Here is an 11,666-nt window from a genome sequence, read left to right as displayed (position 1 = left end):
GTACCACAGTTTTTGGGTAACGAGTACTGAGCATCATATTTACCCACCCCCTCCATTTTTGTAGCAGAGATAAGGAAACCTCCACACATTGCCCAGCCCGACAACATTTCCTGCTACAGCCAGGAGAAACTCTACTTTACTGCCCCAGTGGCCTCTCTCCTCCACTTTGCTTGCTTGGCTTTCATTGCCCATTCTTTAATCAGCATAATTATCCAAAAGCACAGTCTGAACCCAATTTTCCTGTTAACCATCACACTCTGTGCCCAAATTTTCTCTGCCTTTATAGTAATTCTGTTAAATTCTGTTACTTAATGAGCAACAGGTTGGGCAGTTAACCAATTCTCAGTGGAAATGTCTAACAATGTTTTACAATCTCAAAATGGACAACTGATCAGTGATTTTTACCTTGATATCCTTTTTACACAAGATATTTCATCATGTTTTTCTCTTGTGCTTTACATTTAGTCCTCATGTGTTTTCAGCTTTATGAAAAATAGTAAGACAAAAATGTGTCCATGCTGCAATACCTTGACACAACAGACCTAAAATAATCTTTATCAGACTCTGTCTGTCACTCTTCCTCCACACAGCTGCGATGTGAAAGCTGTCAAAATCCTGCAGTTTAAATTATGTGCTGCAGTTGGTTTCTCAATACTGTGATAAGTCACTTGAAACTCCTACATGTCACATTTTATTCCTCCACTGTTTATGGCTTCCTTGCCTTCCCCATTCATGAGACATGAGACATGACCCATTCATACAGTTTTTTTGCTACAAACAGCTACCATTAAACCCTCAATTACCTTGGTAAACTGCACCTCAAAGTCATTGTGACGGCAGAAATGGCAAGAATAGGGCTGTCTCATGAATACAGCCTAGAATATAGCCTCCACACACAAAGATGTACAAAAGTGTAAAACATGTTTATCTATTTTGTCTTTGCAAGTATATGATAAGTGCGTCTAATATACTATAATATACTTCCACAGTTGTACTGTGCGTGAATGCATAGTTGTTTTTCTCTGTATATGCCAATTCTTTTATATGTTTTTTTCTTGTGTTATATTCTTGTTGAAAAAGTGGTGTCCAAATTATTCAATCCATAATATATCAGATTTTCAGTGAAAGTGAGTCATTCTTTATTCAGTGCATGGTCCTTAAAAATTACAGTAGCAAGCACTTAAAAGCAGGAAAGAAAGACACATTTCTTTGCATTAAGTGCACTTATACCAAAATGGAAATCAGTTCTCAATATGTAGATTAGTTTGACCTGCAACATATTTTTAATCACATCAACCTAAAGCAGAGAAGACCACAGCAGACCTAACAGCAGGAAAAAGATGTCTGCTGTGAGTGTAATCCGTCCAACACCACTGGTTTCTGTAGTCCTGTCTCTTAGCTGCCTCTGTTGGCCAGATGTTAGATGGCAGCGCTTCATGTTTCCAGCTCTGTCCCACACCAGCAGCTCTGCCTGAGAGGAGCAGCAACTGGATGTGTACCTCACCCACAGTGGCTGAGAGGAGCCCAGTACCCATTCAGATACATTCAAAGGGGGGTCTCCCTTCTCTAATCTGCTCTTGTGATGGTGCTGGTGATGGTGGTGACCCCCACTGGTGGTCTTGTCCTTGTGCACCTGTTGTTGGTCAGTGTTGGGCTGAGCTTGTACCAGGCTCTCCTCTGTGGCCGGGGGGCTGTGGGACAAAGTCAGAATGCCTTCGCCCTTCTGAAGCTGGAGGGCAGCAAGACCAGAGCGCCCCCTGTCTGACACGGCCAGAGATACACTCCAGCTGGACTCATTACAAATGGTAAGACAGGAAGACTGTACTTGTGCAGTGGAGCAGGATGGTGGGGACATGTCAGGATCCTAAAGAGGAATAGGAAGTGATGGCATACACAGTAAACATAATGGACAGTTTAAGCTGAGTTAATGATCCGTATGTGCAAAAAAGCTTTTCAACTGAACAACTGACTTTTTCTGTTAGTTTAAGTAAATGCTTACCGAGGGGACCACAGTCAAGTAGGCCACTGCATAATTTGTGTCTGGAGAGTCATGAACACGCACAGTGAGTGTAAGGGTGACAGTCACTCCAACCTGAGCTGTGGCAGGAGTGTGCAGGTCCACCTGACCATGGAAAGATCCTTGTTCTGCAACATGAAACCTGAGGGAAAAAAAACCTTCAAACTTAAAGAAGAAGTATGAAATGTTCTTTTCTACAAATACTGTCCAAGTGAGGACATTTTCATCTTATTAGAAATTAATAAAATGATTTCATTTTTTTTCAGAAATGAAAATGGCAAGATAAGAGTCCCTTTGTCAGGCTTAGCAAGACTCCATACGTGTAGGTTTAATTTGATTTTGATTTTGTTTATTCTACCTGTGAGGTCCTCTCTTATGAAGATATCCACAGTCATCGTCAGCTGTCAGACTTAAGAGCTGGGCCGGGCCATGATTCAAGATGTCAAAGGCCACAGCCGCGCTATGACCAGGTACCAGACGAGGGACAGACAACATCTGAAAGATAAACACAGCAAGTCCTGAAGTTGCTGAAGTTGAGGTGAATCAGAAAACCCACCTATGCATAGTTGTTTTGAAAGTTTCTCAAAGAATTGACATTTTGAAAGGCAAGATATGATATGAAACAGTCAGAATAACTTTTTTTTGACCACTTAGAACACCAACAACCTGGAAACGCAACACTGTATTGTATTAGCATAAGTGCTGGCATACCTTCATACATGCTATTGCCTATTAGCATCCAGTAGATAAGCAGCAACATTAACATTCATTTGGAGTTGTGTCTGTCATGCATTTCTACATTCTCCTGAGGGAAAAATCTGGCTCTTGAGCTAAATGCTTCACTATGTTCACTGGTCAGTACAGTAAGGTTGTAAGACAAGACAAGACAAGACAAGACACTTAATTTGTATAGCCAATTTTTACAAGCAGTTTGTCTCAAAGGGCTTTACATAACATCATAGCAACATCCTCTGCCCTTCGACCCTCACATCGACTAAGGAAAAACTCTCAGAAAAACCTTTAACAGGAAAAAATGGGAGAAACCTTGAGCACACCATACAATTAAAACAATGAGCTAAAAAAATGCTCAAGTGTTCCATAAAACTGAGAGGAACAGCAGAATCAGGTCACAATTTTCAGCGACTTTGTTGTTATGAGCCCTAACTTTGACATTACATGCAGATTTCCTGTCCATTGTTTATATAGAAATATTAACATTTATTGTACATCACTTAAAACAATGAAACCGTTTGGCAGAACAGGTATCATCTTGATGAATAATTGTCCACAAAGAAATAGCAAGTGAGTAAAAGAATTCAACATTTTATTACCAGTAATAGCAGCTTTTAAATTCTGACCAACATTTCAGAAGGCAGCACATGTCTTGTTTAGCATTATGACTACCTGTATTTGAACATGAGTGGGCTGAACCATGCCTGTGGAAACCCTTTCCAACTTGTTTCCTCTGCTGTCCTGGCCTGTCAGTCGAACACAGAAAGGGACTCTGGGAACAGAATCCACCCATCCCACCAGCTCTTCCACAGAGTGGGAGGATATAGAGGAGGAGGAGTTCAGCTTCACCTGATGGAGGTTCTCCCCATCAGCTCCTAGCAGCGTCACATGACTGAAAGACACCTCCTCATCTGGAGCCAGGCCTGTCACAGACAGCACCAGAAAGGCAGGGACACCTGGGAAGTTAAATCAGGAACAAGACTTCTTTGGTTCCTGGTTGTGTGATTGACACATCACTAATTAAACTAGGAAAATCATAACCCTCACCTGCTACTGGACTACCATCCACCCTGGCCAGACCTGGATGTGTGTCATTGGCTACAGTGGCAAAGTAATACAGGAAATCCACACTGCTATCCCCTGGGAGTTCAGATAAAAAGACAGGTTTTGCCTCTTCTCAGAACAAGTGCAGTCAAATAATAACAAATGTATCTGTAATTATCTGTTAGCTGACTTTCTTATTATTTGCCATGTTTTTCCTCTTACCTATTACACTGAATGTGAGATGTCCATCACTCTTGGCTTGAAGTTCCCACTGTCCTGGCTGTATAGGAAGGAGCAGGCTGATGCGGTACAAACCCTTGAAGTACTCCAACTCTGCCAGAGGGCCTTGTTCATTCAAAAGAGATTGCCTTTGATCTAACAGAGAAGAAGAGGAAGATGATCAATTGGGTTCATTTCATCATCAAATGCTAAGAAGAGTTAAATGGAGGAGCAAGTGCAGTTCACACATACAGATGCTCGGAGACAGTTCCCATCAACAGCTCATACCTATATATCTTAGAACTACTAATATAAACATGCTAGCCTTACAGTGCAGCTACCTGATGGACTGGTAAGGATACATTCTATCAGGATGCCAGTGATGTGCAGTGTGACAGTTTTTACTGAGCTGTCCACTCTGAAGGAATGTGAGGACATCAACTTCTGGTCACTTTCCATGTGAAGGAGGGTCACCTAGGGGAGATGTGCATATTTCAACAATAAATTCATAAAGTCAATAATCAATGATAGAAAGTGATCACATGGCACAGTGAAGGACACACAGATCCTCATTACCAAGCCCTGCAGCCTATGGAGCATTTCAGTGTTTTCAGTTCCCTGTTTTTTTTGTTTGTTTTTTTTTTGCACTCAAAAAGACTTTACTGTCTCACCACTCTTATCAACCTCATTTGCAGAAGAGCAGGAAGCTAAAGCCTCAGTGTATGTCACCCACACAATGTTTTGCCACACATAGTGTTTATTTTTTAGATTTTCCTCTCATTTTTGCTTTTGTTTTGTTGTGTTTTACAAGCAAAACAACTGCCACACTCAGTAGACATATATACTGAACGAGTGATGAGGAGCTTTAAGCTTGGAGGTGGTTACATGCCAAAAACATAGAAGCCAGTGATATAGTGTTTCTCTTAGCCTTAAGAACCTGCTTCATTTCAACTCAGTATCAAATATCTATTGCTGTTGTACCTTGTCAGTAGCTGTGTTGTCCTCCACTATGGTAGAGACACTGTGGATGTCAGAGTTGGTGGTGAATATTGTGAGTCCTCCTGAGAGGGAGGACAGGGAAGAATAGAGAGAGAAGCGGTCAGGAGACAGAGGTGCCCTCCTCCTCCTTCTCTTCCTCCCTCGGTTCTCTGTTGTGTAGTTGGGGTCCTCAGTTAGCAGAAACGTCACCTATGGGAGAATAAGCCCAGACCAGGACCAATGGTCAACATGAAAGAAACATGCTAAAATACAACTTTTTTGATCACAGTTTCCTTTCTTTCAGTGTCCTTCCATAATAAGTGTGCAGCATGTAAGATGCGTGCGCTAATTAAATTCGTTACAGATAAAATCCACTCTAGAATGTAACTGAAGTCATGCTATTCCTCCTCTTTTGAGAAATATAATCAGTATCTGCAACAAAACGTGTTTGATTTCAGTGTATGCTTCCAGCTGATAATCAAAAAATCCCACTAAATCATGGCTCGTTGTCTCAGGGCAGCTTCAGCTTGGTCTCTAGATCATTAGCATAGTCTAAATTTCAGTCGATCATCTTATAAAGTGATACCGATTCATAAATGACATAAAATGGCTTTTATCAGAGGTGCGCTCTCTTTAAAATTAAAACCTACTTTGCTCTGTTTCTCGAGTGCGAGGGCCTTCACCGCATCAAACAAGTGGGCGTCTTTAGGAGAAGCATCTGTGAATACAAATATCTCTGACAGTGGAGGACTGTGAGTGAGCGCCAGCTGAAAACACACAGCAAGATGGGAAATTAGCTGCTGCATGTGCCTGTGCTCACACACTCATGTACACACCTGATCACTTTACCTTCTTGTTTGAGAAGAAACAGTATCTAAGTTTACCCGAATGGCAGAGAGGCACATCTCTGGTTCATCTCCTCCTCCCAGAGCCGTTAAGTTCTCCATGTACTGCATAAACTGGTCTGGGTCATAGGTCTCATGCACTGGGCCTACGCCTGCAGAGTACAGTAAATAGAAATGTTAGATGGTGTGCAACAGGTGGTGGCTCTTTGTTTTGAACCTTAATTTAATTATCAGTTTGACATTTTGGGGAATACGCTTACCCACTAACAACTGTTGTTAGTCAGATAAGATGATTGTCACTGGTGTAAATATGTTTCTACAGTCTGTGTGGTATAATTTTCTGACAAAGTGTGTGATGTACTAAAGAATGTAGTGTGCAATGCCTTGTGACAACATGAAGTAGTCATGCTGTAATAGTTTAAGAAAGCAGACCTGTTAGAGAGCCAGTGAACTTTGTAACCTCAAACTCTAAAGGAGCACTTCATTGTAACCTTGCATAAAACAATTATTTAAAAAAAAACACTACAAGCAAAATCCAAGAAATAATGGTGTCTGAAGTTAGAAAGCAGGCCTAAGGAAAAGAAATAATGATGAAATTTGTCTATAGAAAAGTGGAAAATCCCCAAGATGACCTAAGAGTAAAGGATCAACTGGTACAGAGGGATGAAATATGACACCTGGGAAGCCCCTTGCTGACCCAGATCGACTTTGCTGCTCAGAGCTCTGTCTCCTGTTGATGATTTTACTGGACTCCAAGATGAAGCTTTTCTTGAACAATTGAACAAAGCTAAAACTTAGAGTTTTTGATCTATGTGGCCTGGAGCCTTGACTCTAAGACACCACATCAGTAGCCTAGCCAGTTAGCCTAGTTAATTATTATTCCGCACAAAAACCAACAAACTGTGTTTTTATATGTTATGTACCGGACTACTTATTTGCCAAGTGCAGAAACTTTTTGGTGTGTTGTAATCACTGTGAGGAATCCAGCAGATTTACAGCTGTTTTGTTACTAGTAGACAGACTTACATATCTGATGTCAGGGTATTCCTTTAAATCACACTACATGGGCCAAAAGTCTGTGATCACTCAAAGCTTGCACCAATGTGATTTTTGAAAATCTAAATGATGGGCATTAATATGCTGCTACTATATAATAACATAAGGTCTTGCTTGAAATCAACCTGGCTTCCAGTCCATCCCAAAGGTGTTGGATGGGGTTGAGTTCAGGGCCAGTCAAGTTCTTCCACACCAAACTCATTCAACCATGTCTTTATGGACCTTGCTACGTTATGTGTATGTTATGTTCACCCTCACCTGGGTCATGAAAGGGCACAAGTACAAAGGTACCAGGCTGCCCAGGACTTCTGGTTCGGCTCTGGATGATGGAGTGGGCCCGGAGGCGAGCAGCAGTGATCTCCTCAAACATGCTGCCTGTAGTGTCCATGACAAACACCAATGCAGGGACCTGCTTCACACTGAAAAGCCTATTGAAGGATGTTTGGGAGGAAATAAAAGCATACTACTTACACTCAGCAGCTGAAAAGAAAAATAATATATAATGTATATATAATATATTATGTTGCTTAACTGATTAACTTCTATCTTGAATACAACGTATTAAGATGGAAGTTGATCAAGATGGAAGTTGATCAACTTGAATACAACATATTAACCAACTAAGGTTACCTCAAACAACTAAATCACTATTCAAAACCTACCTGAGAAAGGTTTTGTGGCCCACAGTGTCTCTGAGATCTCTCAGTACTCTCAGCGTGCCCTCAGTAGCCAAAGTGGCTGCTTCCACATGGAGGTAATGATGAGGGGAGAAGAGAGGTGACGTGCTGTCCTTGTTGATGCCCCCTTTGGCCCCCATATGGCGGCTACTGTCTAGAATTCCTCCATGACTACATTTGCCTAAAAAAGAAAAAATATTTTTAAAGCTTTATGGGTGAGTTTATAAAGTAAGGATACAGAAAATACTGTTTGTTTGCATCTGTTTGCATCTAACATACCCTGAGGTTTTGGAGGGAAAGTGCTAAAGTAGCCTGTGGTGAGCAACCTGGAGCCTTGTTGCGTATTTGTTAGTCTTGGCAGGAGGTTGTCTCGACAGGTGACACTGAAGCACTCCATACAGGTAGGAGTGTCTTCTGTGGACAGACAAGAAGAGGGGTTGGTCTATTATTATTAAGGAGGCCCATCAGAGCCCCATATCATTATCATAGTGGTTCATCATTTACTTTAAAAGTTGATAGCCAATAAGACTGACTCATCAGCCAGCTCTAGGACTGCTTTTTGATGTGATAAGGAGGGCAGTTGTGTAATCACAGATTTGAAGATGTGAATTACCTTTAGCCACGGGGATGGCGGGCTCCTCTGGCTGCAGCAGGTGGTGGTAAATGAAGCGTTGGCCCATCTCTACCCAGTTACTGTGGCTGTAGAAGTCCTGACATAATAAAAGTTTGCAAATGAAAGCATTGTCTTTTTGCCAGCACTTACTGATTAAATTGTCATATCCATATTGGAGCCATTTAACATACAGATTAAGATCCAAGCAAGCAGTGTGGCAGAATGGAAATGAAGAAAACTTGTTGCAGAAAACAAAAACAGTCTTAGGCTCGAACGTGTCAAGATTCTTTAATTATAAAACAATATTGTTAAGATATAATGCAGCTTTTACCATTTCTTCATTTTTACCAACCATTTCCCACATTATTCTCTACATGCAGCTGGTTTCGGTACTTCCTATTAACCAGAGTCAATATGGTGTCCCTTGAGTTTAGCTTTATGGCCAATTATTGACTTTTATGCTCCCAGAGACCAACAGCTGCAAGCATGGCATCAGCCTCGGCTGCTGTCCTAATCCATACATCCTCAGGATTAAAATCTGTGTCAGCTGATAGGGTCTTTGCAAGCTCAAGCTCAAGACTCTCTGCCTGCTAAACCTTCTATTTTCAAGACTACCAATCATAATTATATTTATCTTTTGTTGTCTATGTCTTAATTACAGTGTTGCCATGTACCTGCAGGGAGTGAAATAGCTGGCCCAGGGTATGGCGAGCACTTTGGTACTCTTTGGCCCGTACTGAGAGCAGAGTCTGAGTCCAGAACTGCCGTAGCATCATCATGGCGCTGTCCACGCGCTCTGAGTCAAAGTGGTACACTGGCTCAGACCTGGTGGAGCTCAGGAAGTCCATGGCTGCATTGGACTTCACCACCTCTCCCACTGCTCTCCAAAAGCCACGGCCCAATCTAGTCTGGGGGGAATACAGGCTGAATTTTACCATCACTGGAATGAGATGTAGTTCTGTGCCTTTGTGAAATAGTGGAAAGTAGGTCTTTTATACTATGTTTCATAATGAAATACAGCAATATCATGACAGCAGACATCAACTCACCTGTTCCTCTGCATGGTTTCCATGGTGTTTTTTGGTGTACCTCAGAGTCTCCAGGGTGACATTGAGAATAGATTGTTCTGTGATGTGCTGGTGTGTGTGCGAGTTCCATGACAACGTTAAAACTTGTGACCAAAAGTTTGGGAGGAAGCCTGTGCATGGTAAAGCCAAGAGGAGAAGATAAGAGAGAACAAACCAGTGCATATGCTTCAGACTCCCTCTCCAAATTCTTCCTCTGTCCTGTAACATTGTGTCCTGCAGATGGGGTGAGTTGATCACATCCTACCTGCATGAAATAAAATACAACTATGGTTTTGTAGTAACTTGCAATACAAAATACACTTTTTCATCCACTTTTGTTTTCTATTTTCTTTTCCAACTTTTGAATTTTAATTTAAAGTTTGCTGTCTGCTGTCTACTGTGTCTATCGCTGCTTGTCAGTTAGCTTAGCCTTTTATGAAAACAGTGCTTGTTGCTGAAGAGTAAAAATGAACAGAAACTAGCTCTATGCAGTGAGGCACCAGCACAAACATACTGATGATGCATTTATAGAAGAGAAATTAAAAAAAAGTAAAAGAAAATACTAGAAGTTAAAATTGTTTTATTATGTGATTCTGGTGTTGCAACTTCTACATCTCTGTAATAAAAATACACAGGGAACTATCTATTAAACTATTTAGACCCCCACCCACCCACTCATTTACTGTATCAGCACCTGTGAGTCTGCCAGTGATTGAAAAGTCTGCATTTATTTGATCCAAGGATCATACAAAAATATTCTTTATGAAATCTACACTATGTAGACAAAAGTACTGGTCAATCTGACATGCTCCAACAGAGACTTTAATGACATCATATTTACCAAATCAGTTAGACTGTAATTAATGATTCATCATTGTGTCATGCAGCAAGCTATTTGTCAAATGACTGAATATGAATTGACTCAACCCTATTGTTAAGTAATGTTTTGTGCTAACTGGATCAGTTGTGCCAGTCATTCATGTGTCATTTGCTCTTTCTGCTCCTCCTCCTCCTCCTCTCCCCCTTAACAAAAATGAAAACCTCCTCTCACAGTTTTCTCTGCCTTGTCTGTACAGACGCTCCTATTGTTCATTGTCATCTTTATTCAGATTCAATTCATTCTTGGTTTTGTTCTCACGGTCTGTGCTTTCACAAAGGGGAAACTGAAACAAAGCATGAAGCCTTTAGACAACTGTTCACTTCACTCCTCCAACCTCCATTCAGCAGATAAGTTTTAATTGATCGGTGTGGTTAAACTGAGAGCAGACTCCCCTCTTCACTCATTCTGCAGGATATCTGATACTTAAACTTATTATTACTTTTATTATTTATATGACTTATTATTTTTACTGTCTTGAACAGGCATACAGTAACTTCTGTTGTTCACCTTAAGTAACAGCTCATCATATTTTGCTTAGTCTGCAATATATTTCCGGTATATTAACAATAGTTTTGCTTCACAACAAACTTCCTCCTTGATCACAGTGCATTAATGTCAACAAGGAATCACATAAACTTAGGTGCACAAATTAATGTGTGCAATGTTGTTTTTTTAAAATACGGTGTTTATTTTACCGGGTGACTACAAACATTTCCTTTCTTATGATCAAAGAATTTCTATACAAAAATAAAAAAATAAATGTTCTTACCTCAGATCATCCTTGTAGACCTTTTAGATTTTAGTCATGTATACAGATATTACAGTCAGTGTGGAACACCACTTATGTGCTTTTGTTTGAATACATAGACTTTCAACGCAGCTTGTCAGAAGAGGAGAATGTGTGCGCAATCACAGCATTCCTGTCTGTGTAACAAAATTATTGAGTCTCTACATTTGTTTGTCCTTGGGCTCTTGTCTCCATCCAGCTCCTCGGTAAGAAAAATAACAGCTAAGATAAAAATGGAAGAAACACATTTTTAATCCCAGATGAAAGTCTTGGGTGCGCTTCTTAGCAAGCGGGGCACAACATGAGAGGACATCTCGTCATAGCTCCCCTACAGCCTTGTGCCCCTCCTTAGCACCCATTATTGCATGGTGCATTGATTCACCACAATAGGGCCGCATATATTACCAGCAAGGGTGTTCAACTTAGACCATCCCCAACCCCCCTGTCCTCCATCCATCACTTTCTTTTTGCTCACAAAACCAAAAAAACACTGCTTCTCACAATCGCTAACACTACAACCCCTCCCTCTCTCCCTAGTTACTCACATTTCTAACAGCAAGTTGCCGGTCAACCGTAGGGACAGTGTTGAACTTCAGTTTGTTGAACTGAACGTATAATAAAAGAAGAAAAAAGTGAATTTTTGGGGGTGTTTTCAGCTTTGGCCTTCTATTGTTTCAGGGGCTTGGTTGTGCTATGTTCCTAAACTACACGATAGGAGATAATGTGTTGTTAACATGACCAAAACATTTCT

At 40.9% G+C, this 11,666-nt stretch overlaps 1 protein-coding gene across 1 annotated transcript; it reads right to left on the bottom strand.

Moving 5' to 3' along the window:
* Positions 1-1,138: 1,138 nt before the first annotated feature.
* On the bottom strand, positions 1,139-11,515 carry vwa7 (von Willebrand factor A domain containing 7). Its single transcript, XM_046390279.1, has 16 exons — positions 10,898-11,515; positions 8,856-9,513; positions 8,182-8,278; positions 7,848-7,982; positions 7,554-7,749; positions 7,150-7,319; positions 5,875-5,987; positions 5,641-5,757; positions 4,994-5,200; positions 4,354-4,486; positions 4,016-4,168; positions 3,797-3,889; positions 3,422-3,705; positions 2,376-2,512; positions 2,000-2,159; positions 1,139-1,864 (listed from the first exon to the last, which is right to left on the bottom strand). Exons 2-16 carry the CDS (start codon positions 9,117-9,119, stop codon positions 1,298-1,300), a joined length of 2,826 nt encoding a protein of 941 aa, XP_046246235.1. The 5' UTR covers positions 9,120-9,513; positions 10,898-11,515; the 3' UTR covers positions 1,139-1,297.
* Between the last annotated feature and the right edge of the window lie 151 nt (positions 11,516-11,666).

Source organism: Scatophagus argus, chromosome 5 (genome assembly GCF_020382885.2).
Source record: "Scatophagus argus isolate fScaArg1 chromosome 5, fScaArg1.pri, whole genome shotgun sequence".
Taxonomy (NCBI): domain Eukaryota; kingdom Metazoa; phylum Chordata; class Actinopteri; family Scatophagidae; genus Scatophagus; species Scatophagus argus.
Note: the sequence above shows the minus strand (reverse complement) of the source record. Positions and strands in the feature narration are given on the sequence as shown.

Coding starts and splice junctions, on each gene's coding strand:
- vwa7 (XM_046390279.1), bottom strand. CDS start 9,119: ATGGTAAAATTCAGCCTGTATTCCCCCCAGACTAGATTGGGCCGTGGC. Junction 7,320..7,553: donor GGCCACAAAACCTTTCTCAG/GTAGGTTTTGAA, acceptor ATCCTTCAATAG/GCTTTTCAGTGTGAAGCAGG. Junction 3,706..3,796: donor GGATGGTAGTCCAGTAGCAG/GTGAGGGTTATG, acceptor TTAACTTCCCAG/GTGTCCCTGCCTTTCTGGTG.